The 26,248-nt window shown below is 43.1% G+C and overlaps 2 protein-coding genes across 2 annotated transcripts in view; both read left to right on the forward strand.

Annotated features, from left to right (window-relative positions):
• The window catches only part of LOC126067568 (antileukoproteinase-like), an 85,458-nt gene extending 64,529 nt beyond the window's left edge, over positions 1-20,929 (forward strand). Inside the window, exon 4 of the mRNA XM_049869611.1 lies at positions 20,841-20,929. Within this exon, the coding sequence (XP_049725568.1) occupies positions 20,841-20,845 (5 nt within the window). The 3' untranslated portion in view covers positions 20,846-20,929. The remainder of the gene's footprint in view (positions 1-20,840) is intronic.
• Positions 17,868-20,929, forward strand: LOC126067567 (antileukoproteinase-like). The gene is made up of 4 exons (XM_049869610.1): positions 17,868-18,221; positions 18,905-19,066; positions 19,541-19,690; positions 20,841-20,929. The coding sequence occupies exons 1-4, from the start codon at positions 18,137-18,139 to the stop codon at positions 20,843-20,845; spliced, it is 402 nt and encodes a 133-aa protein (XP_049725567.1). The 5' UTR covers positions 17,868-18,136; the 3' UTR covers positions 20,846-20,929.
• Positions 20,930-26,248: the final 5,319 nt, after the last annotated feature.

The raw sequence follows: 26,248 nt of genomic DNA on the forward strand, positions 1-26,248 counted from the left end.
TCCAGCTCTGTCTGGGATCCTGTGTTGTGATTCCTGTCAGAGCAGTTGGTGGTGGTAGCTGGGTACCACCTAATTGTACTGGACTCAGTTTGGTGGAGGCTGTGATAGTTGTGGTCCATTAGTCCTTTGGACTCATCTTTCCCTTGTGTCTATGGTTTTCTTTATTTTTTTTTGCTCCAGTCGGGGTGGGATGAGTAGAGTATCTTAGATGGCTGCTCACAAGCTTTTAAGACCCCAACTGCTACTCACCAAAGTAGGATGTAGAACATTTTTTAATAAACTATGTTACTCCAGTTGAGCTAGATGTCCCCCGAGACCATGGTCCCCAGCTATTTTCTGTAGTGTTGGGATGAGATGCTATCTTATTGGAGTTTTGATTTGCATCTCTCTAATTGCTAATGGTCATGAGCATTTCTTCATATTTTATTAGCCGTTTGAAGTGTCTGTTCATACCCTCTGCCAATTTTTTAATTGGATTGTTTGCCTTTTTATTGTTGAGATGTTGACATTTTCTATAAATTGTAGAGATTAGTACCTTGTTGGATATGTTGTAGCCAAAATTTTTTCCCCAGTCTGTAGGTTCTCTTTTGGAGAAGTTTTTGTTGAGTGTAAGTGTTTGATTTTTTAGGAGGTCCCATTTACCGAATTTATTTTGTGCTGTGTGTGTATTCTTAGTTATGTTTAGTATTCTATTTATGCCATATATATATATTTTTTATATTAGGGCCCCTAGCATTTTCCCTATTTTTTCCTCCATGATCTTTACAGTTTTAGCTTTTATATTTGTGTCTTTGATCCAATTTCAGATAGTTTTTGTGTATGGGTCTTGTTTCATTTTTTTTTTCATTTTTTTTTTTTACACATGGACATCCAGTTTTGCCAGCTACATTTGTTGAAGAGACTGTCTCTTCCCCATTTAAAGATCAAAAGAAATTATTGATAAAATGAAAAGTCAGATCCTGGGACTGGAAGAAGATAATCACAATATATGTACCAGAAAAGAATATTATATATCTGGGAAAGGATACATATATAAAGAGCACCTACAACTCAATAATACAAAGAAAAAAACCTAATAAAAATGGGCAAAAGACTTGTGCAGACATTTCCCAAAAGAAGATTATGTAAATTGTCAATAAGCACATGAATACTCAACATCATTAATGACCAAGGAAATGCAAATTAAAACCACAATGAAATATCACTTCATACTCTTGTAAAGATTAAAAAAAAAAAAAAAAAAGGATTACACCCTAGAAAACCCTATGGGGCAGTTCTACTCTGTTGCATGGGGTTGCTATGAGTCAAAATCTACGGCACCTAAAAACAACAGCCCGCTAAAGTGACTAAGATAAAAAAGACCGATTATATCAGGTGTTGGTGAGGATGTGGAGCAACTGGGATTCTTACACACTTCAGGTAGGAAAGCAAAATGGTACAACCACTTTGGAAAACTGGTAGTTTCAAATAAAGTTAAATATACACCTATCCTATGACCAGCAATTGCACTCAAGAGAAATGAGAACATATGCCCACAAAAAGACTTGAAAAATAATTGTCATAGCAGTTCTATTCATAACAGCCCCAAACTGGAAGCAATCCAAATGCTATTTAACAGGAAAATGGATAAAGAGATGGTGCTATAGCCACATAAGAGAATACAACTTAGCAATAAAAAAGCTGAAAATTACTGATACAGGAAACAACATAGATGAATCTCAAAAACATTGTTGAACCAAAGAAGCCTAATACAAAAGATTACATCCTATATGATTCAATTTCCAGAAAATTCTATAACAGGCAAAAATAACCCATAGTGTAAGAAAGTGGGTCAGAGACTGTGTAGGCCTGGGATTGTAGGGGCTGGGAAAGTTGGTTATAAAGGAACTTTCTGGGTTGATAGAAATGTTCTCTATCTTGTTTGGGCAGTAGTTACATGTGTGTATACATTTATCAAAACTCATCAAATAGTACACCTGAAATCTGCACATTTTATTGAATGTAAATTATACCTAAAGATTAAACAGATTGAAAACAATTCCCACTTCCTTTGATAGTTGAGAGACTCCCTCCCTGGCTCCAGGGCCCTCTAGGGGATAGTGTTCAGCTCTGGTTGACAGATGCTTCATCTCCAAAAATCTTTTCTCAAGGTCTTGTCGGTACCCCACATCATTTCTTCATGACAAGTTGCAGCTTCCTTAATTAACAATTTGGTAAATGGGATGTCTTCCTCTGAGCCCTTGAGGGACGGCCAGCCACGCTCTAGTATATCTCTGACAGCTTCACAAATCATTTCTGGGTGGGTTGTTGGTGGGAAGGCATTCACCCTCTCCCATCTGCCAGAGAGGTAGACCTTTGTCCCCAGATCTCAGGTCTTCCCTAAAACCTTAAACCCTCTCTGTAGAGATTTCATCCCTGGGGGAGAGGGGAAGCACCCTCTTACCAGCCTCCACAGAATTTACCCTGGGAAATCTAATCGTTGTTTAAAAAAAAAATTTTTTTTTTCAAAGTGCAAGTCAGAAATGGCTGAGGTGAGGAAACCCAAGGGGGGAGTGGCTGATTGTCTTTGCGCAGGAGACCTTGCAGTCATGTCTGCCACCCATTCATTATCGGGCAGGATTTGAATGATCTGATCTTTCACTTTCTCGTCCAGCTCAACAGGAATTTCTTCACTGTGGCCACCACAACCATGCAAGCATCTGGCCATTCCCTCAGTCTCAGACTGGAGGGATCTTCCAATCCCGTTAGCCTAGTATATTGATTGTTAACATTTTCCAAGGACCTTTTCTAATAAAGAACCAAGAAAACCAGAAAACCCTAGGCCAGGTCTAGTGGCCCAGGAACAGGCACAGATAGAGAGTGGATCTGTCCTTCCTGAGTGCATTCATTTGCTCATTCATTCATTTCCCAAATTATTCTCTGCACCTACTATGTGTCAGGCCCCGTGCCTTGCACCTAAGATAAAGACACGAATCAAACATGAAGGGAACCTACATCTATAATTATTGAGTAGGTACCTGGTGTTGGCAAAGAATATTGAATATACCATGGACTGCCAGAAGGCCAAACACATCTGTCTTGCAAGAAGTACAGCTAGAATGATCCTTAGATGCAAGGATGGCAAGACTTTGTCTCACATATTTTGGGCATGTTATCAGAAGGGACCAGTCCCTAGAGAAAGACATCATGCTTGGTAAAGTAGAGGGTTAGTGAAAAAAAGGAAGACCCTCAAGGAGATGGATTGACACAGTAGCTGGAACAACGAGCTCAAGGGTAACGATGATTGTGAGGATGGCGTAGGACTAGGCACTGTTTCATTGTGTTGTACAAAGAGTCGCTAGAAGTTGGAACCGACTCGACGGTACCTAACAACAACTACAGCACCACCAAGACTTAATAGAGTCCCTATTCTCAAGGGGCTCTCAGTTCAGTGCAGGGAAATATAAGCTTACAGGTAATTACAGAACAAAAAAGAAGGGAAAAGTTTGGGAACAGCAGAGGAGCACCCAACACAGACAAGGAGCAAGGTGATCAGCCTTCACCCCCCGCCCTCCTGATGGATGGTAGAGCAGGGGCTAAGAGAGAGCCGATCAGACTGAGGCATAAGCTAGACTCCCAGAAATGGGTCATAACCTTTTTGGGGTCCAAACCATTTTGAGACTCCAATATAGGGGTGTGTACTTACTCCCCTAAAAAATGCACATGATATTTTGCATATAATTCCCTGGAATTTATGAATCCCATTAGGGATCTATGGCCCCATCGAAAGAAACCCTGGCAGAGGGATTGAGCCTCAGGGCCCACTGGAATCAGAGGGCAGGTAGAATGGCTCCATTTAAGAAGGAGCCCTCCTCCCACATCACCCCTAAGAAACCTACCTGGACGTGGCTAAGCTAGGTCCATGAGCATGAGGGCTCACCTCCACTGGGGGATTGCAATCCTGAGTCTAGGCCCTAGGAGGAAGCAGGGAGCTTGGCATTTCTTGGAAACCTGGGAAGTGCTGGGTAAGTCCCTCTTGTTTACCTAACTCAATATGTTCTTTGCACAGATGGGAAATTGAGGCTCAGAGACAGGCAGTACCTTGGCTTAGATTACTCAGTGGGCCAGTGACAAAGCCCCAAGAACCCTAGTACCTGGGCTGCCAGTTCAGAGAGCCTGGGGTGCCTGAGGAAGGAAATAGGGGGACTCCAGTCAAGGCTAAAGATGGTTTCAGCTAGGCCAGTGGATGGAGAATTGCAGACATAGAGAACAGGGTCAGACTGGGCTGGTGGTCAGCTGGCCTGAGAAAGACCTCCCCACAGAGGAGCCTCTGAGAACAGAAGAGCCTGACGTCCGCTCGGAGCTCCAGGGGGCAGGAAGGGAACTGTAACAACAGCTACTACTTTAGAACATTCACTGTGTGCCAGGCACTGTGCTGGGTGCCCTTTGATGTCCTGGCATTTGTTCCTCTCAGTAGTCCTAAACAAAGGATGTATGGTTATGCCCACTTTATACGCCAGTTGCTCTTGGGTCGACTCTGACTCCTGGTGACCTCATGTGTGTCAGAGTAGAATTGGGCTCCATAGAGTTTTCAATGGTGATGTTTTGGGAAGTAAATCGCCAGGCCTTTATTCTGAGGAGCCTCTAGGTGGACTTGAACCTCCAACCTTTTGTTCAGCAGCTGATGCATTTGCCATTTGGACCACTCAGAGACTCCCCATCTTACATAGGTTGCCAAAAATAACAGAGGTCTGTCTCCTGATTTGCCAGCGATCACACGGGAAATAAATTGCAGAGTCAGACTTTGAATTCGGGTCATTCTAATTCCAAAGTTCATCTCTTGGCTGCATTGCATCAAAAAGTTTCTTATTCTAGTCTCAGGCTCTAGCACAGTGCCAGGCACACAGCAGGCGCAGTTGAGAGATTGAGTGAGTAAACAGGACGTAGGAGGAGCTGATGGAGAAGCTTCAGTTGGGAGTCCAGGAGCCAGGTAAGGTCAGGAGGGGTGTGGCCTTCCAGAGCAACTTCCAGGGATCATCATAGAGGGGTAACTAAATGGTGGGGAGACCCTGGGGAAGGCCCTTCTTCTCAGATACACAGTGTTCTTTTGCAGATACACAGTGTTCTTTCTCCGATCAATGGTTGATTTGGCCAAGATGATCTCTGAGACCCTTTCCTGGGCTAACATACTGTTGTTTTTTAGGATTTAGAGCTAACTGTAACCAGGTCAAGATGGCTCTGAGACGCTAATATAAAATCTGATTCTGGCCTGGAGGGTCCTTGGGGGCTGGAGGAAGAAGACCATAAAACCACGAATGGGCCAGGAAGGGTGGGCACAGAGAAGGGAAATAAAAATACCTCCCATTGTAGGTAAGTCCACAAACTAAAATGGGAAACCCCAAAACTAAAAACCCATTGCTGTCAAGTTGATCCTGACTCATAGCAACCCTATAGGACAGAGTAGAACTGCCCCTTAGGGTTTCTAAGGAGTGGATGGTGGATTCGAACTGCTGACCTTTTGGTTAGCAGCCCAGGTCTTTAACCACTTCTCCACCAGGGCTCTAAAACGGGAAAGCATATGGATGAAAATAATATGAACAGAAAATGAAGGGAGACTCTTTTTTCCTGAGCCAAGGCTAGTTTTGGTTATTTTAACATCAGCCACGAGACTGAAATTTTAGAACATTGAGATATCTAGAGGCCAATTAAATACTTCTTTTTTTCTGCCCTCTTAGTTTGTTCCCCCCCAAAATATTTAATCATCACTACCTTGATTCCCGCCCTTGTTTGGAGAAATTTCTTTTTCTTTTCAAAAAATCAAAACCCTCAAAAATAATAAGAAAAATAAAATAAATTCTAAAACAAACAAAAGAAAGGTATAAACTTATGTGGACGGAGGGCACAGGCAAGCACATGCCCTCGTGCCAACTTTTCAAACAGGGAGAAAGACAAAAACTTTTAGTTACACCATATAATAATCAGGAGCCCCTGGGTGGCGCAAACTTGGTGGCCGACCAAAACGTAGGTGGTTTGAAGTCACTTAGAGGTGCCTCAGAAGAAAATCCTGGCAATCTACTTCTGAAAGATCACAGTCATTGAAAACCCTGTGGGGCACAGTTCTACTCTGAAACACACGGGGTCGCCGTGAGTCAGAATCAACTTGACAGCACCTGGCTTTGGTTATATAATAATCAAGACTATATGAAGTCATCTATATAAACCTTGAAACTATGTTATAGTTTTGTTTGTACTGTCACAGTATAAGATATGTTACTTACCATCAAAACACAAAAAAAGAATTTCTGAGCCTTCTGGCACAAAAAAACTGAACTAAAAAAAAAATCTACCTTTACAGGGGTGGGGGTGTAGTGATGGTGGAGCTTTCTTATAACCTTATCTTCAAAGAGGGAGATGTTCTGTCCTCTTTCCTAACCTCTCTTGATGCACAGATGATTGGTTGTGGGGAGACTTACTTCAAATCCACTACTTCCCTGAGTCGAGTTTCCGCAGGCACTGCCCTCTCTGCTCCGCGATATTTGCACAGAGAGTTTCTCAAGGGTACTTTGCAATTATTTCCTGTTCTATTTGTTGCAACATATAAAATTTATGAACGGAACTTGGTATAACTTGCTTAATTGTAATACTCTATTAATTTAATTTTTTTTAACCAATAGAGAGGAAAATGGTTTTATGGTGTTAGAGGATTCTGGGCTTATAAGAGGCATTTTGATTCTAGGCTTATAAAAGGCATTTTGAAGTGATAGCCAACAAAACACAAATAACAGCCTAATCTTAGCCTAATGTCACTTAGACATAAGTATCTTAAGACCCTTAAGGAGGCAAAGGAGCCCTGGCAGCTCAGTGGTTAAGAGCTTGACTGCTAACCTTGGAAACCTTATGGGACGGTTCTGCTCTGTCCTATAGGGTTTCTATGAGTCAGAATCGACTCAGCGGCAATGGGTTTGGTTTGGTTTTGGTTTAAGGAAATAAGAGCAACGCTATCCATACAAAGAGCGCAACAACAACAACAAAACAAACCGTTGCCATCAAGTGGATCCCAATTCATTGTGACCCCGTGTGCGTCAGAGTAAAACCGTTCTATAAGGTTTTCCATGGCTGATTTTTGGGAAGTGGGTTGCCAGGACTTTCTTCTGACTTGCCTATGGGTTGACACCAGCCTCCAACTTTTTGGTTAACAGCCAGATGTTAACCATTCGCACCATTCAGTTACTAAAAAAAACAATAGCAAAAACCAAAAAAGAACAAGAGGTTATAAAATTAAAAAAGAGGCAAGTTTGAACCAAGAACAGATGGATGTCGAGAAATGAAAATTATAGAAAATAAAGACTACAGTCATTGAATAAAAAATTCAGTAGACAGAATAGACTCTAGATTGACCATGTTAAAAAAAAAAAAAAAGACTTGATGAATCAGATAGTTCTAAAGAATTTATTCCTGAATGTGGCGAAGATTTATAAGAAGAGAGAACTTCAGAGACACAGAGGAAAGAATAAAAGGGTGTGACTTATACCCAGGTGGAGTTCTAGAACGAGAGAAAAGAAAATCAGAAAAGAGATATTCAAAGCAATAATGGGGGAGAATTTTCCAGGACTGCAGAAAGGTGTGAGTGAGCTTTCAGGTTGAAAGCATACGTGAAGTGCTGAGAAGATGTATAAATCAACAGAGACAATGACACGGGAAGATATTTGCTTTTGGTAATGAGTCCACGGCATTGACTGGAAGCAAACAGACCAAAAGCTGACTAAAGTTTTATGGATTATCTTGCCAGGAAAGTCCAGAACTGGCCCGAAGCAACCCTCAAGCTCTAGTGCACCAACCGGGAGCCCAGTGAGGGGATGACCTATAGCCTCGCTCTCTCCTGTCGTGATGCCAGTATGTGAAGCTCAGGCCCCAACAATTGTGAGGATGGCTAGTGATAAGGCAACTTCTAGTGCTGCCAGGGTGTGTCTGGGAAGGTGTATTCCTAAGACAGGGAGCAAAGGCCCTGAGATCAGAAGGTGCAAGTTTGAGAAGTAGTGAAGATACTGGTGTGGTTAGAGGAGAAGCAAGTAAAAGAAATAGACTATACTACCGGGGAGGTAATAGGGGGCTGAGAGTGGAACCTAGAGCCTTAGTAAGACAGGGAACAGAGAGGCCCCCAAATCTGCACACAAAGTAACAAGAAACGGGCCAGGGTGAAGAAACAAAGCCATTCCACAAAACAGTGGGGCAGGGTATCTAAAAATAGCCTGCAAACTTCTTTAAAGTTGCCTTTCAGAAGCAGCTGGAGAAAACCAGGCCCAGGGACATGGGCAGAACATCCACCTGTGACCGCTGTGTGACCTTTCACCAGGGGCAGCGAGAGGCTAGAGCCCCAGCTGGGGAATCAAACCCAGGGAGCGAGAGACTGCACAGGCGTGACACCCATAATAAGTCCTGCTACAAATCCCAGAGGCCTCCAGGACAGAAGCCATCTTGGAAAGCTGCTACACACACACCTTAGTTAACATATCCCCGCCTGTGCCTATGAATAAACATGAATCTTTTCCCGCCCAAGAACTTTTAAAAACTCAGGCATTGCTCTAGGCCCTTCTCGTCTCCACTTCCAAGCCTCTTCAATAAAGCTTTGCTTGTGTGGAAAACTACGTGCCTTACCTGCTCATTCTTGACCAGTGAGAGGCAAGAACCTTGTTCTGGTAACATTCCCACTGTGAAAGATCCGGAGGAGGCTCACCGCACTCAACCCACTCATGACCACAGCCCTCTGGAACCCCAGGCATGGATAGGAGGCTGTCTGCCTGCTTGTTCCTCAAGGAGAGCATCTGCCTGGCATTTCTATACTTCAACACCACGTTCCACCGCCTCAACCATTTTTAGGCAAGGAGCCCACAGAATCTCCTTGAAACGTGATTTAAAAAGAACATTTTATTGTGCTTTAGGTGGAAGTTTATAGGGCAAACTACTTTCTCATTGAAAAATTTATACACAAATTGTTTTGTGACATTGGTTGCAATCCCCAAGACGTGTCAGCACTCTTTCCCCCTTCCACCCTGGGTTCCCTGTGTCCATTCGTCCAGTTTTCCTGTCCCTTTCTGCCTTCTTGTCTTTGCTTTTGGGCAGATGTTGCCCATTTGGTCTCATACACTTGATTGAACTTAGAAGGATGTTCCTCATGTGTGTTTTATAGACCTGTCTAATTTTTGGCTGAAAGGTGGACCTCAGGAGTGGCTTCAGTTCTGAGTTAGCAGGGTTTCCGGGGGCTGTAATCTCGGGGTTCCTCTGGTCTCTGTCAGACCAATAAGTCTGGTCTTTTTCTGTGAATTTGCATTTTGTTCTACATTTTTCTCCTGCTCTGTTCAGGATCCTCTATTATGATCCCTGTCAGAACCGTCCCTGGTGGTAGCCCAGTACCACCTAGTTCTTCTGGGTGCAGGCTGGTGGAAACTGTGGTTTTTGTGGTCCCTTAGTCATTTGGACTGATATTGTCCTTGTGTCTTTGTTTTTTTTCATTCTCCTTTGCTCCAGACTGGATGTATCTTAGATGGCCACTCGCAAGCTTTTAAGACCCCAGACATTACTCACCAAAGTAGCCTGTAGGACATTTTCAGTATGAACTGTGTTATGCTGATTGGAGAAGTGCTTTTATCCCAGGCCCCTCACCGGGGATCCTGGGAGCCAGGGCTGCTTGAGAGTGGGGGAGCAAGAGGTCATATCCTCAAGGGTCTTGGGTTTGAATGTCTACTTCGCCATCAGCTGGCTGTTTGACCTCAGGCAAGTCCTCGTATCTCTCTTATCCTCTGTATTGGTTAGGGTTCAGTTGCAAAACCAGGAACCACTCTAGCTGGTTTAAGTAGGACGTGATTTATTGCCAGGATTAGATGGTCTACAAAATCACTGGAAGGGATGGAGGATTAGACTCTAAGCTGAGCCACCGGGAAAAAATGTCCTCCCCATGTCACACTGCCTTGGCCACAAGCCACAATTCAGGAAGCTGCTGACTGCAGGACCATGCTGCCTCTGCCACTGTCTGTACCCACAAAATAGGTAGCTTACACCTTGCTGCCCTCCTTGACTTAGTTCCTGTGAGACCTGTGAGAGTGCATCTGATTGGTGAGACCCAGATCCCAACCAAAGCCTTAGCTTCAGGGAGTCTGGGAAATGTAGTTTTTAGCTTTCATTCCTGAAAATAGGGAGACTCACGAAAGAGTTGAACCCTGAGATAGTCTTTAAACCTTAAACCATAAATAACCCCTGAAGTTTTCTTAAAAAGCAAACAGTAGTTTAGCTTAATTAGTAAAGAATGTCTGCCTTGAACATTGTGTTTGTTTAAGAACTATCTACAGTATATAGGATCAAACTGACGATAGCAACTCCAAAGACAGGAAACTTAGGGGGCAGTGAGTTTATGTTAATGGGGGAGGAACAAGACAGAAAAGGAGAGTGAAAATGGTTGTACAACTTGGAGAGTATAATCGATGGCACCGAATTTACATGTAGAAATTGTTGAATTGGTGCATGTTGTGCTGTGTATATTTTCAACAACTACAACGGCAGCCAAAATGAATTAAAAAAAAAGAAAAAGTTGGAATGGACGTTGAATGAGCCAATCCTTATTCTGTACAGCCTTTGTTTCTTTATTTCTCAAATACCAAAACAAAACAAAACAAAAACTCATAGCCGTCGAGTTGATTCCAACTCATAGGGACCCTGTAGGCCTAGTTATATCTCTGGGTGTGTTGGGAGTGGATGAGGGATTGGTGTCTACAGTCAAATCCAAACTTGCGTCATAGTCAGAGGGCCTCCAGAGATTATCTAAAATCAAATCAAATCAAAACAAAGCCTATTGCCATAGAGCCGATTGAGACTCAAGGCAAGCCCTTGTGTTACCGAGTAGAACTGCTCCCTAGAATTTCCTGGGCTGTAACCTTTACAGAGGAAGGCCTGGCAAACTGCATCTGTAAAGACTGAAGCCAAGAAGACCCTATGAAGCAGTTCTACTCTAACACATGGGGTTGCCATGAGTTGGGGCTGGCTCGAGGACAGCTAACAACAACAACGATCTTTATGGAAGCAGTTCACCAGGCCTTTCTTCCACGGAGCTGCGGGGTGAGTTCAAACTGCCAACCTTTAGGTTAGCAGCCGGTTGCAAACCACTTGTGCCTCCTAGGGTCTGAAGAGATTATCCAGACCAGTGATTTTCAACCCTATTAGACCCAATGACTTTCTTTTCTTTTTTTTTTTAATAACAAATCTTTTGTCACATCCCCTTTTCATGACATTCATAGAAAGAAAGCAAAACAGAGTTTGTTAAAAAAAAAAAAAAAAAACCCGTTGCCTCGAGTTGATTCCAACTCATAGAGACCCTATAGGACAGGGTAGAACTGCCCCAGAGGGTTCCCAAGGCTGTAAATCTTTACAGAAGCAGATTGCCACATCTGTCTCCCAATGAGTGGCTGTTGGGTTTGAACCTCCAACTTTTCAGTTAGCAGCCGAGCGCTTAACCACTGCGCCACCAGAGCACCTCCAAAAGAACTCCAAAAAAACCAAAAAAGGACTAGGAGTAGGTAATATGGGAAGTTGTTTTCTCAGGCTATGGAGCCTGGGAACTGGATCCTAGATGTATTCTAGAGGCCCCTGCACTCTAGAAGTGATCGCATTCTAGAGTCTGATAGTTCCTGTTTTTCTCTCTTGGCCTCTCCCATAGGCTCTAGTATTGCTGACAATCGTTTAATCTCTGAAACTCATTTTTTCCCCCAACAATTAAGAGTTGTAAAATAAAAAAGACATTTGTACCAGTACATAAAACAAAAGTATAATTTTTTTTAACATAATATTTTGTTGTGTTTTCAGTGAAGGTTTACACAGCATTTTAGGTTCTTATTCAATAATTTCTACACAAATTGTTCAGTGACTTTGGTTATATTCTTCACAGTGTGTGAATGTTCTCATTATTTCTATGGCGTTTTTTCTGTTTCCACTAATCTCATTTCCTTGCCCCCTTACATTCTTATCTTTGTTTTAAAGTAATTGTTGATTATTTGGTCATATAGGTGACTTTTTAAAGGAGTAGGGTACTTACGGGTGACATTCATTATTTCTTGAGCCCATCTGTTATTTAGCTACAAGGTGCCTACAGGGGTTTTAGCTACAGGCTTTGGTTCAAGATTTGAAGAGTATCTCAGGGCAATAGTCTTGGGGAGTCCCAGCCTTAACCAGTTTATTAAGTCTAGTTTTTTTTTTTTTTTTAGGAATTTGAGGGTCTGTTCTACATTTTTCTCCCATTCTATCAGGGTCCATCTGTTGTTGCCCTGATTAGAACAGCAGGTAGTGGTAGCCAGGCACCATCTAGTTCTTCTGGTCTCAGGGTAGACGAAGTCGTGGTTTGTGTAGACTGTTTGTCCTGTAGACTAGTTTTTTCTTTAAGTCTTTGGCCTCCTTCTTTTTCTTTTGCTCCAGATGAGTAGTAACCAATAGCTGTATCTTAGATGGCAGTTCACAAGCTTTTAAGATCCCAGACACTACTCACCAAACTAGGATGTAGAACATAACTTTATGGACTGTATTATGCCAATTGACTGAGATGTCTCATGAGAGTGTGGTCCTAATCCTTCAAACGCAGAAAACCAATCCTTCAAGGTGTTTGGTTACGTCTAAGAAGTATCTGTGACTGTGCCCCTATGTGCTTTATTATATGTATGAATATATGTGCATACACTCAGATGCATATATTATATTTTTACTGAAATAATTCACATCTTTTATGTTTGTTTGCCAACCACTCCAGCCCTGCAAGATATTTTCGTAAGCATGCTATGCTAATTTTTTTTGCATAGCGTGCTCATGAAAATACCTGACCATGGAAGAGAGCAGTTGGCAAACAAATGTAGTAGAAGGTGGGTGTTATTTGTGGAAAAATATGGTACGTATACATATGCATACAACTATATGTACACACATAAATACTCACATATACATATTTTTACTTTGTCAAGGATTTCATTTTACTTGGATCCACAATCAACGCCCATGGGAGTAGCAGTCAGGAAATCAAACGATGTATTGCATTGGGCAAATCTGCTGCAAAAGAGCTCTTTAAAGTTTTAAAAAGCAAAGATGTCACTTTGAGGACTAAGTGGCCCCAACTCAGGCCATGATATTTTCAATCGCCTCGTATACGTGCAAAAGCTGGACAATGAATAAGGGATACTGAAGAAGAATTGATGCCTTTGAATTACGGTGTTGGCGAAGAATATTGGATATACTGTGGACTGCCAGAAGAATGAACAAGTCTGTCTTGGAAGAAATACAGCTAGAGTGCTCCTTGGAAGCGAGAGTGGCAAGACTTTGCCTCAAGTACTTTGGACATGTTATCAGGGGGACCAGTCCCTGGAGAAGGACACCATGCTTGGTAAAGTAGAGGGTCAGCGAAAAAGAGGAAGACCTTCAGTGAGATGGATCGACACTGTGGCTGCGACAATGGGCTAAAACATAGCAACGATTGTGAGAATGGTGCAGGACCAGGCAGTGGTTTGTTCTGTTGTACATAGAGTCACTCTGAGTCGGAACCGACTCCACGGCACCTAACAAAAACAACACGTATATGCCTCCGTACCCATATACCTGCACATTTTTTGGGGGGGTTTGTTTTTGCTGTTGTTTCAAAATTATATATGCCATAGCAATTACCAGAAACCCTGGTGGTATAGTGGTTAAGAGCTACGTCAGCTAACCAAAAGGTTGGCAGTTCGAATCCACCAAGCGCTCCTTAGAAACTCTATGGGGCAGTTCTACTGTGTCCTGTAGGGTCGCTATGAGTCAGAATTGACTTGACGGCAGAGGGTTTTTTTTATAGCAATTACCAATAGGTCCTTTTCTCTTGTGTACATTTTAGGGCAGTGTTTACCTTTGTCAAGATGTGTACACTTCACCCTCATTCCCATCACCAAAAATAACAAGTGTCTACTGCTTAGACAGTGAATCCCTGTCTCCACCCCGCATCCCTGGTAACCACTAATGAACATTGGTTTCTGTATATTTACCTGTTCATGCCATTTCATAAAAGTGAGAGCATACAGTATTTGTTTTTTTTGTGATTGACTTGTTTCGCTCCATGTTCCCAAGAGTCTAATTTAATTAATAATTACAGAGCAAACACCCGTGCAACCACCACACAGGACATGTTTGTTTTTCAATGTGTCCTGTTAAGTCCCCAAACTACTTTCTTATTGGTAGGTAGCAACTTTATTTCTGTTGGTCATAGAGTAAACAGACGTTTTCTCTTTGGGAGATGTTCAGCTCTTGAGGAAGATATGTGAGACACATCCTGGTCTCACATACCTCCATATATCATTTCCCAGGTGAGGAGGTCTTGTACGCTCTCATCGTCAAATTTTTAATTCAAATTCAAATACTTCAGACATTTGTTGCCATTCTCTCAGATCCTAGTTCTACCCATCCCTGGGTTCTTTAACCTTCCCTCTTTACTGACTTCTTCCATGAAGGGAACCACCTTTCTCATTCTTCCCATAATTACAGAGAATTATCTGGGAAAGAATCCAACCTGGACAAACATCAAAACTTCAAGCCCGAGGAAGCTTAAGAGGGAAGTGGTTGCCCACCCAGCTCTCTCTCTTTCTCTCTGTGTGCCTCTCCTCTCAGACCAACAGGGATGACTGGATGTGCCGACCCGCTTGTGTTTTCATCCCCTTCTCAGTCTCTCTGCAAGTCTTTTTGTATTTACTTTTTAACCTCCTTCTGCCATTCCCTGTCTTCCTTGGTTTATTCAGTGTCCTGAGCCAGTAGACCCTGCTTTTCCTATTCCTGTGTGAATTAGATTTTCTCTCAAGTGAAGCTGGAGTGAGTCCTGACACAGTCCCCTACCATGCTCAGAACTCAGACATGTAAGCTGGCACCTGCTCATTCTAGTGACAGCGGCCACTCTTGTGTTTTCTTTCTCCCACAGCTGTTCTGTGAGGCCTTAAGAGTTCTCCCTGAAACAGGTAAGCTGTTCTGGTCTGGCCGATCTTCTGAACTATGTAACAGCAGCTAAGAAAGGCCTGGACAATTCTGGAAGGGAAAGGGCCTGTGCCTGGTAATGAAGGTATAAGTCAAAAGGCCTGGAATGTACCACCATAGCCACCATGTCTGCCCGCATCATAAAATCCAGCACTTTGTCCCCTTTGTGGTGATTCTCACCCTTGAAACCTGGCATCTGGGGCTAGAGAAGTTGATGGCGATTGTTGCAAGATCATGGAAGAGGCTCTGACTAGATTAAACCAGAAAAACCAGTTGCTGTTGAGTTGATTCCAACTCACGGCGAGCCCATGTGTTTCACGGTAGAACTGTGCTCCGTAGGGTTTTCAATGGCTGTGATCATCTGGAAGTACATTGCCAGGCCTTTCTTCCAAGCCTCCTTTGGGTGGATTAGAATCACCAACCTTTCAGTTAGTAGCTGAGCGCTTAGCCGTTTGCATCACCTGAGGCTCCTTGACTAGAGTATAAGTAGCCCTTTCCCCATGGCTCCAGAGTCCTGCAGGCTGAGCTGACCACCTGCTTCAACTGGTAGAGTTTCTGAGCACCCAGAAGTTTTGTTTTGCTTACCTGCTCTGTGGGTCTTCCTATCTGCTTAAGTCTACCTGATGTTTTTTCCTTTCTCCCTCTCTCCCTCTATTTCTTCACCTTGTCTCTGATTCTATATCTGCCCCATTCTTAGTCTTGATCACTTGCTGGTTAGTAGGGCAGAGCAAGATGGGTCCAGACCCAGGCTGAGGCTGTAGGAAGAGCCTGGCAGCTCCCTGTGCTGTGGTAAGACAGTCTACTATACTGAGTGGACCAGACAGTGTGCCGAGTGCTGGGCAAATACTCCTCACAACAATTGTATGAGATAGGAGAAGTCATCATCCCATTTTACAGCTGAGGTAACTGAAGCTCAGGGGTTAAGTGATTTTATTCCAACCCAGGCAAGTCTGACTTTCAAGTCCAGACTCTGAACCACATGTGGTATTGAGCCCAAGTGTCTTCTTCATTGTAGCCCTCAGGGCTGAGCACAATACCTAGCATGTGGTAAGAACTCATGAAATAGTTTTCCTATGAATGAATTGAATGGATGAACCAACAGAATGTAGTAGAAGGCAATAGAGAGTGTGTGGAGTAGGCTTAGTGAATAAATCCTGGGTTAAGATCATGTCAGGTGGGGTAGTGTCTACCACCAAACAGGTTCTGGGGATCAGCATGGGAGTAAGCAGCTTTAGAAAGCTCAATCTTATGTTTTGTAATTAACTCATTATGTAACTTTGGGCTTGTCCCTTCTCCTAGGGCCCCTGTTTCTTCTGCTGTAAACTGGGGGTTTGATCTTGATTAACCAAAAAAACCAAACCCGTTGCTGTCAAGTTGGTTCTGACTCGTAACGACTCTATAGGACAGAGTAGAACTGCCCCATAAAGTTTCCAAGGACCACCTGGTGGATTGGAACTGCTGAGCTTTTGGTTAGCAGCCGTAGTTCTTAACTACTACGCCACCAGGGTTTCCTGGTCTAGATTAGGGGTCAGCAAATATTTTCTGTAGGGAGCCCTGGTAGCTCAGTGGTTAACAGCTCACCTGTTAACCAAAATATCGGCAGTTAGAATCCACCAGCCGCTCCTTGGAAACCCTAGGGGGTGGTTCCACTCTATCCTATAGGGTCGCTATGAGCTGGAATCGACTTGACGGCAATGGGTACAGGTTTAAACATTTTCTGTAAGGGGTCATACAATAAATATTCTAGGCTTTGCAGTAAATATTTTAGGTCTCTAGCACAACCAATTAACTATGTTGTAGTGAAAAAGCAGCCATAGATATACATGAATGAGAGTGACTGCGTTCCGATAAAACTTTATTTACAAAAACAAGCAAGTAGCTGGATTCGGCCCATGACGTTGAGGCAAGAACTTGGGCTTTGCAGTCAGACAGGTTTGGGTTGAACGACCACTCTCTGGATAATTACAAGCAATCTCTGCAGACTGTGTAGCACATGTTGTTGTGTCGTTAGATGCCACGGAGTGGATTCTGACTCATGGCGACTCCATGTGTTACAGAGTAGAACTGTTCCATAGGGTTTTCTTGGCTGTCATCTCAACAGAAGGAGATCACCAGGGCTTTTCTTTTGCTGTAGTGCAGGGTGGGTTTGAATTGCCAACCTTTAGGTTAGCAGCTGAGCAAAAACTGTGCATCTAGGGACCTGTGTAGCACATAGAATGGGTTTAAGAAATGGCTGCCATAATTTTTGTTATCACATGAGGATTTGGGGGCAAGGAGCAGCCCTCTAATATTTCAAATCACACAAGATAGCTAGATGTTGATTGCAGTGACCGCTCAGCTGCTTTGCCCTTTTATCTCAGATTCATTTCAATTCACTTCAGTGGTAATGGATAAAAAAATATGATCCATTTATTCTTTCCAGAGTCCTTTCATACCCTTGAGAAGAGCTGACTTGCTAGTATCATTCCACTTCACAGCTGAGAAAACTGAGGCCCAGAGAGATTTGCTGAGGACAGAACTCCTCTGCGTCTTTCATTAAACAACTGTTTAGTGAGTGCTTTCTTTGGATCAGGCACAGAATAAGCACTGGAATATAACGGTGTAAATATTTCGGGGAAATTATCTGTTGGCTGAGTGATATGATATCTGATCTTTTGAGAAGGAACTTGCCTTGAGCAATCCAGCAAAGAGTTTCACAATCCCCGAGAGTTCAGGAGTGTGAGGTAGTGGTGTGTTGCACAAGGGCCTCAGCTGAAAGTCCACATCTTTGGTTTCAGCTCCAGGTGTAACTAGCACCTGCGCAATTGACCTGTTCTCCTTTCCTCCTATAAGGCTAATGGGCCCGGGCCCTCGCAATGTTCAGGGCTCAGATGGACACTTGGGAGGGCCTCCTTATCAGCCTAGTGACATATTCCTGGCCAACTCCTCTTTCTTCCTGGTCTAGCTCTGTTGGCCTCATGGTCTTGCTTGGGACAGGGAAGAGCCATCATCTCCCTGGTGTCAGGATTGTTGGTCTCTGGCTAAGCTTCCTGCCTGTGCAATAACAGCTGGGAGGAGCCCAGGAAATTCTGGCCACACCCACTATGGAAGGTATAAAGAATGAGGTTTAGCCTTGGCCATCAAAGCCACCCCTGATTTCACCATGAAGTCCAATGGCATCTTCCCTCTTGTGGTGCTTCTTGCCCTGGGAACTCTGGCACCTTGGACTGTGGAAGGTGTTGAAAAGTGTGAGTTGGGGTGACCCTGGGCCAATCTTGGCTACAGGGTCAGACGTGGGATATCCTGGTGATATGTGGGTGGCTCCTTCTCTAGGCTCTGATCTTGCAGCTTAGTTCCAGATCTCCTTGAGGGTGGGATTCATGCCCACCTGGGCACCAAAGTCTTTGTGCGGGATTCTGAGCATCTGGGATGGCTTCTTTTACCCAGCCATCTCGTTGGCCCAGGTCTCCCTACCCCTCTATATTTATCCTTCATTCCTCCCTCCCTCCCTTCCTCTCTCTCTCTCCTGTGTCCATCCCTCTCTTACTGTGTCTGTGACTCTCCAATCACCAGCTTGTGACTCCTTCTGGTTCTCCTTTGTTTCTGTCTGTTTGAATCCTTTAGTCTCTGTCTTTAAAAATATTTTCTGCCTCTCAGTCTCTAACTTGTGGATTCTATTTATCTTTGTGTACTTCTGTATCCATCACTCCTAGCCTTCCTCTACCTTTGTGTATCTTTGCCTTTCTCTGGGACAGGAGACCTTGGCTGGGAGCCCTGTGCCTGTTTTCCTGGCTCTGTGACTTCTCTGAGACATGTACCTGTCACTCTTCATGGAGGCCAGACAGGCATTTCCCTTTGGACTTTGTGGACGGCCACCTGGGTTAGACAGAACAGGACCAGTCTCCTCCTGACTGCTCGACCTTCTTTGCAGTGTCTTTGAAAGCTGGACTCTGCCCTCCTAGAAAACCTGCCAATTGCTTTAGATATGAGCCACCTGAGTGCAAGAGTGACTGGCAGTGCCCAGAGCAGAAGAGATGTTGCCCTGATATTTGTGGCATCAAATGCCTGGATCCTGTTGCGATCTTAAAACCAGGTGAGGAGGTGGGAGAGCTGGGTGGAAAGGAAGGATCCTGAGGACATAGCATCTAGGAGGAGGGGATCGAGCAATGGGGTCCTGCCAGGATTCCTCCTTTCCAAGAGCTTTTTGAGCCAAGTGTGTCAGGCAGCCAGGGAGTCACGCTGCCCAGGCAGGTTCACCACCTAGCCAGTGAGCCAGGCAGCCTGTGGAAGGTCAGTCTATCAGGCAGTCATCTGGCCATTCGGATGGGCAGGCCATTGGCAGGCATGCATTCAGTCAGCACTAGACAGCTTGTCCCCTGTGCTGATGGAAGTGAGGGCTGGATGTCAGAGGAGAGTCAGATTCTCCCTTCAGGGGATGTGCAGACCTTAGGAAGGAGGTTGTGGTGACGGAGGTGGGGAGGGTGATTTGTCCTGCTCAGGGTGGGGCAGGAGAGGTGGCTGATGTCTGGGGTACAAGGTGTCTGACTTGCAGCCCTACTCTCTCCAGTTAACGAGAAGCCTGGGAAGTGCCTGGTGGTCCATGGTCAATGTAAGATGTTCAATATCCCCAATTACTGTGAAAAGGATGGCCAATGTGAGGGTGACTTCAAGTGCTGCAAAGGCATTTGTGGGAAAGTCTGTGTGGCCCCTGTGAAAGGTAAGGTAGGGGCTGGGGCAGATTGATCACATTGCCCCAGGCCTTCTCAGCCTCAACCCTCTGGAGGTCCAGGCAAATGGGCGGGGGGTTGGGAGGGGGTGGGGAGGCCTGAACCATACCCCCAGCACAGCCTCTGCCTGACCTCCTGTCCTTCAGTAGCACTGGTCCCCAGGCCTCAGGTCAAGGATTTCCATAGCATCACCCATGGCTTCGATTCTATTCCAGCCTCTCTGAATGCGGGCCTTGGGCAAGTGACTCTGGGTCTCAGTTTGCATACCTGTAAAACGGACATAGTGAATGTGCTTTGTAAAGCACTGTGACCATGAACTACTTATTATTAAAGTTATTTCCAGCATGTTATCTCAGGTCAAAGCCCAAAGAACCAGTGGAGTTTGAGGATAATCTAGCTCAATGCTCTGATTTAACAGCTGGGACACTCTGAGGCAATAGTCAGGGAAACCAAGACTTGACTGTACAACATGAAGAGCGCCCCCTAATGTGAACTATGCACTTGAGTTAATAATAGTGTCTAAATTTTGGTTCATCAGTTGTAACAAATGTACCACGTGAACGCGAGATGTTAATAATAAGAGAAAATGTGTGCAAGGGAGAAGGGGAATACGTGCACTCTGTACTTTCTGCAAGGTCCCCGGATGGTGCAAATGGCCTGTGCTTGACTACTAACCGAAAGGCTGGCCGTTCAAATCCAGCCAGCAGTGCTGTGGAAGATAGTCCTGGCAACCTGATTCTGTAAAGATTACAACCAAGAAACCCCTATGGAGCAGTTCTACTCTGTAACGCAGAACAGAGCCAGGCTCCCCTCGCCCTCCTCTTGCCTTTCTGAGTCTCGGAATGGGCTCGACAGCAGTGGGTTTTAGTTTTGGCATTTTCTGCATGATTTTTCTGTAAACCTAAAACAGGTCTTAAAAAAGTCTTTTAAAAAGTAAAACAAAACAAAACCAACCCCTACCTCCCCCAGAAATGAGATTTGAACACATGAAATTTGAACCCAGTCTCCTGATACCAAGACTCTTTCGACTATACCACACATGGCTGTTTTGTGTATCTCAGCGTTCCTCTGGGGGGGAGGAATGTGGCAAGGAACTGCCTGGCTTCTGTACTGAAACTCTGATCTGCTTTTCTCTCACAGCGTGATTCCTGCCCTGTGATCTGGGAGCTCCCTCTCTGTCCCCTGCTTGGATCACTGGGGCACTCCATGGTGAAGACTTGGTTCTGCCGCCAACACCTTCTCTGGGGAACTGCCAGGAAATGCTCGCTGATTGGTGAATGAATAAATGAGTATATTTCTCTCTGCACATCCTGCTTCTGTGTTTCATTGGCAGACATGAGTCGGGTAGGAGGGGATGAGGTGATGTCCGGATGTGAGGCTTCCCTCCAGATACGGGGTGTAAGGAAGAGGCTGAGGGGCTGGACAGGTATAAGTTTGCATCATGGGCCTGAAGGTACTGGCTCTGTGATTTTGGACAAGTGACTTTATCTCTCTGAATCTCAATAATTTCCATTTTTGCAAATAAAAATGACTTTCTCAGAGTGTTCTGAGCATTGGCGTATTCAGCATGTGCAAAATGAAGAGCAATGTTATCGGGCCCTAGCAGGCTTTCCAAAACTGGTAGATATTTGTTGGCTTCTGAGGTGATTTTGAGTTTCTTTTCAAGACACTAATTTCTTTCACCTTTAAATAAGAATACTGCCATGGTGGTCATCCAAGGCATAAAAATCGGTGTGTATTTGCCTGGAGCAACAAAGAAAGGAGAGTCAGGAATAGGAGGAGGGTATGGAAAGTGTGGCTAATTACCTCCATGAACAACTGCCTCCTTTGCTAGGAGACCCAAAGAACTGGATGGTGCCTGGCTACCATTACTGTACATTTTGATCAAAGATTCTATAAAATAATTCTGATCAAAAGGGGGAATGCAGAAGAGAATTAAAAATTCTCAAGGAATCCAGCATTTCTGGAGCCATGGAGGCTGGATCAACCCCCAAAACTATTGCCCTGAGATAATCCATAAACCTTGAACTGAAAATATCCCCTGAAGTCTTCTTAAAACTAAACAATAGTTTAGCTTAACTAGTAAAGAACGTCTGCCTTGGGCACTGTGCTCTTTTAAGATCTACTTATATGCGATCAAACTGACAACAGCAACTTGAAAGATTAGATAGAAAACTTATGGGGCAGCGAGTTCACGTCAATGGGGGAGGACCAACTCAGAAAAGGAGGGTGAGAATGGTTGCACATCTTGAAGAATGTAGTTGATGTCACTAAATTTTATGCGTAGAAACTGTTGAATTGGTGTATGTTCTGCTATGGATATTCTCAACAATGAAAACAATAAATTAAAATAAATTATTTAAAGAAAAAAAGGATGCTGCCATGGTAGGTTATGTATATGACATACTGTTGGCCAATACCACCCCAGAGAGTGGTGTCATTCTTGATTCCTGGGACCTGGGGGAGTAACAAGAACTTGGCTGCTGGAGCCAGGGGGCAGGCAGGGAACCTCTCTCCACATCTCTTTGTGACCTTTGGGCTCTAGAGGAAATGGAGAACTTGATTAGATAATGCTGATGATAATAATAATAATAAAGACAAAACAAAATTCTAATTTAATCCTTTCATGGAAGTCACTGGCTTAAGAAAATATTCCTTACCCCCCTTAACCGATCTTTCCAGACCATCAGCTGGATGGGTTTAACGAACCATTTCAGAGAAAATGAAAAAGAGAGAGAGGCTTTTTATTCATTGTATAAGTGCAGTAGCTACCCCCCAAGCTGGCCCCCAGTGATCCTCACACTTCTTGGTATTCCCATCCTTGTGTAGTCTACCCCGCAGCCCACATCTTTTCAGGATTGGTCCATGTGACCAATGAAATACTGCAGAAGTGATAGTTAGTTAGGTCCTTCTGAGATGAGGTGATACAGAGACTGCAGCTTCCATCTGGGGAGCACGTGCACTCTCTCTCACTTCACTTACTCTGAGGGAAGCCAGCTGCCATGTCATGAAGACCCTCGCATGGAGAGGAACCGAAGCCTCCAACCTACAGCCTGGGAGGTGCTGAGCCCTACCAACAAACACGTGAGTGATCTTGGAATTGGACTTTTCAGCCCCAGTCAAGTGATGAAATGACTGCAGTCCCATCAGACAGCTTAAGTGTAACCACCTGAGAGGCTACACCTAGCTAAGCTGTTCCTGGATTCCTGACCTCCAACTGTGAGATAATACTTATGGTTTTAAGCTGCTACGTTTCGTGATAATTCGTTATGCAGCAATAGATAATATAATGAGGTTGGCAAAAAAAATTGACGCTATAACCATATTAGGGCAGTAGAAGAAAAGAGAATTCTAGGCCAGTGTCTTCTTCTCTGAACATACTTGTGAAGATCCTAAATAAAATGGTAAAAGTTAGAATTCATTGGGGTTTTAAAAGCTTTCATATAGTTTAACATTAATTCTTTATAAAAATTAAGAATAGAAATAAAAGGATAGAAATTAGTCCAAAAAAGGCACCTACCTGAAACTCTGTAGCAAAACCTACAAAAACTGAATTTGACACACGTAGATCTAGAAAGTAGAAGAAAAGATAATGATGCGGTAATGTCTTCTCTGAAAATAGCTGTCAAGATCCTTATCTATGGCATCAAAAACTAATTCAATGTTAGAATATCTAGCAAGGTAATTTAGAAATATACAATCATTTCAATTGTTTAAAAGCTTTCATAAAGTTCAACATTCTTTATAAAACTTAAGAACAGAAACCAAAGGATAAAAATTAAGCAAAAAAAAAAAAAAAAAGGAGGTGGGGAAAGACCTACCTGAAATCTGTAGCAGACTTTACATAAAGTTGCATTTTCAAAAATATTGTTACTAAAGTAAAAGATAGCATAAGGATTTCCCCCACTACCACTATTAATCAACAGTGTATGAGCTATTCAAGACTATGTAATAGGATGAGATACAGGAATAAGGTATATAAAATTGGAAAAAAGATACAAAATTGTCATTATTTGCAGACAATATAATTTCTTACTTAAACAATTTAAGAGACTAAATAAAATCGATAAAATAGGATTCATTAAAGTTGCTGGGTATAAGGTTGATATACAAAACTCTATAGGTTAATACACATTATCTATAACCAATCAGAAATAATAGAAGTAGGCAAAAACAATCAAAGACACAAACCCTACAAAGTACCTGGGAATAAAGAAAAAATACCCCAGGCCTTAGGGGATTAAAAAAAAAAAACCAACATACTGAAAATACAAAGTAAGGACTGAATAAACACAAAAACCAGCTTCAGTTTGGAAATCCTCAATAAAATAAAGATGGCAGTTCTTTTAAAAATCATGGATAAATTTAGAGTAATGGCAAAACAAACAAAAAACACACCTTGATATGATTTTTAAAAAGAACTTGACAAAATGATTCTTCAGTTAATGTATTAGCATAAAAGTCACAGAAGTGTCAAGACGATTTTTTAAAAGTACAAATGTGGGAGGTACCCAGACAAGAGTCAAAAGGTATTAACTGTGTGGTAACTAATGTAGTAAAATGTTAATGCAGGAATAAATGAATAGTCAAATGGAATAGCACAAAATGGCTGTGATCATTAAGGTTTTGTGTCAGCTTTGGCTGGGCCATGATTCTCAGTGGTTTGGCAGTTACAAAGTTGTTTGGCAGTGGGATAATGATGTAATCACTGCTGTGATGAAATCTGATATAATGTGATCACCTTCATGATGGGATCTGCTGTGAGTAGCCAATCAGTTGAAAGGGAGTTTCCTCGGGGGTGTGGCCTGCATCTAATATAGGTGGACTTTCGGGCAAGGCTCATGGGTTTTTGCTTGCTCTGGATCCTGTAGCTGGCTCCTGTTCATCTGACTTCCGGTTCTTGGGACTTGAACTAGCAGTTTGGCTGTCTTGCCTGCCAATCTTGGGATTCGTCGGTCTCCGCAACTTATGGGCCAGAGGCCTGCTCTCTGACCTGCTGATCTTAGGTTCACCAGCCCCTGCAGCTACGTGAGTCAGGAGAAGCCTCCAGTCTGATCCACAGACTTGGGACTTTCCAGCCTCTACAGCTGCGTGGGCCATTTCCTTGATGCAAATATATGTATTTATATGCTTTACTGGTTTTGCCTCTCTGGAGAAACCAGCCTAAGACAATGACTAAAAAGAAATCTGTGTGTTTATGGAAACTTGTTACATAAAAGGGAAGAATTTTTACAACTGGGTAGGGCAAAGCTCAAACTAGTAATGAAAGCCATTGGCTTTTTTCTTTTTTAAAGTCCACATTGGCTTTTGCTGTTTTAACAGCAATCTCTAATGGAGTGAATGAATTTTGTTTGTTCTATTAAGCCATTAAGTTTTTTTAAAGTAAATTTTTCAAAATTTAGAGTAATTTTAGATTTACAGAGAAGTTACAAAGATAGTCTAGAGAGTTCCCATATACTCCTCATCTCTTTTCTCCTATTGTTAACATCTTACGTAACCATGGTACATTTGTCAAAGCGAAGAAATTAACATTGATTACTATTAACTAAGGTCTAGGCTTTATTTGGATTTTACCAGTTTTTCCACTAATGTCCTTTTTCTGTTCCAGGATACAATCTAGGATACATGTTGCACTGATGCACTTGGCTTTTAAACACACACACACACACACCCACCCCTCTACCTCACACCACACGTACCTAAACTTTTTCAAAATGAATTAAATATTTCTTTAAAAAAAATAAAATTTGAAGCAGTTTCTTTATAACTGGGGAAGGGAAGATGTCCTTAAGCAAGGCCCAAAATATTAACTATTAAGGAAAATATTGATAAATTTATGCACATCCCAAATTAAATTTTTCTGTATGAAGAAACACAAAACAGTTGAACCGTAAGTGTGAGTCTGAGAAAAAACATTTAAAATGGTGACCTCAAGCAACGAATTAGTTTTCAAAATATATAATGCATCTTCACAAATCAATAAGAAAAAGGCAAGTCAGGGCCGGGAGAGCTATGCATAATGACAAGTAATTCAAACCAAAAGAAATCCATGTTGCAAAAATGTGAAAATATTTATCTCACTATTCATTTATCATGGCATTGCACATGAAAACAAGGATGAGATACAATTTTTTGGCTGCCAGATTGGTGAGGATAAGAAAACAAAGGGATTGTTTCAAAGTTTGCATAGGAAAGAGGTTCAGGCCCTTCTCTGTAACAGGAAGGAACCATTAGGAAATGTGCTGGGTGCTAGGATCTCTGTGCTCTAGATGAGGCAGTTTTGGTGGCACCACATCCGTTGGGGAAGCTCGAAGTTGTGTAACTTGAGATGGACCGCAAAGTCTCGTCTGCCTTTCCCAGGAGATCCAGTGTCCTCTTCCCCATTCTAGTGCTCCTTGCACTTAGAACCCAGGTGTCCTGGACTGTGGAACACTGGTTTAGAGTCACCCTCATCTTGCCTGGACCCAACAAGCTTTGATTTGGACTTCTCTCCAAGCTTTGATTTCAGAGCCATACTTCTGTAGACTTCTCAGGGGTGGTAACACTGG

This window comes from Elephas maximus, chromosome 25 (assembly GCF_024166365.1).
Source record: "Elephas maximus indicus isolate mEleMax1 chromosome 25, mEleMax1 primary haplotype, whole genome shotgun sequence".
Classification (NCBI taxonomy): domain Eukaryota; kingdom Metazoa; phylum Chordata; class Mammalia; order Proboscidea; family Elephantidae; genus Elephas; species Elephas maximus.

Bases quoted from the DNA above. Each gene is read 5' to 3' on its own strand.
- LOC126067567 (XM_049869610.1), top strand. From the start codon at position 18,137: ATGAAGTCCAATGGCATCTTCCCTCTTGTGGTGCTTCTTGCCCTGGGA. The intron at 18,222-18,904 runs GTGAGTTGGGGT...CCTTCTTTGCAG, and splicing joins TGTGGAAGGTGTTGAAAAGT to TGTCTTTGAAAGCTGGACTC. The intron at 19,067-19,540 runs GTGAGGAGGTGG...TACTCTCTCCAG, and splicing joins TGTTGCGATCTTAAAACCAG to TTAACGAGAAGCCTGGGAAG.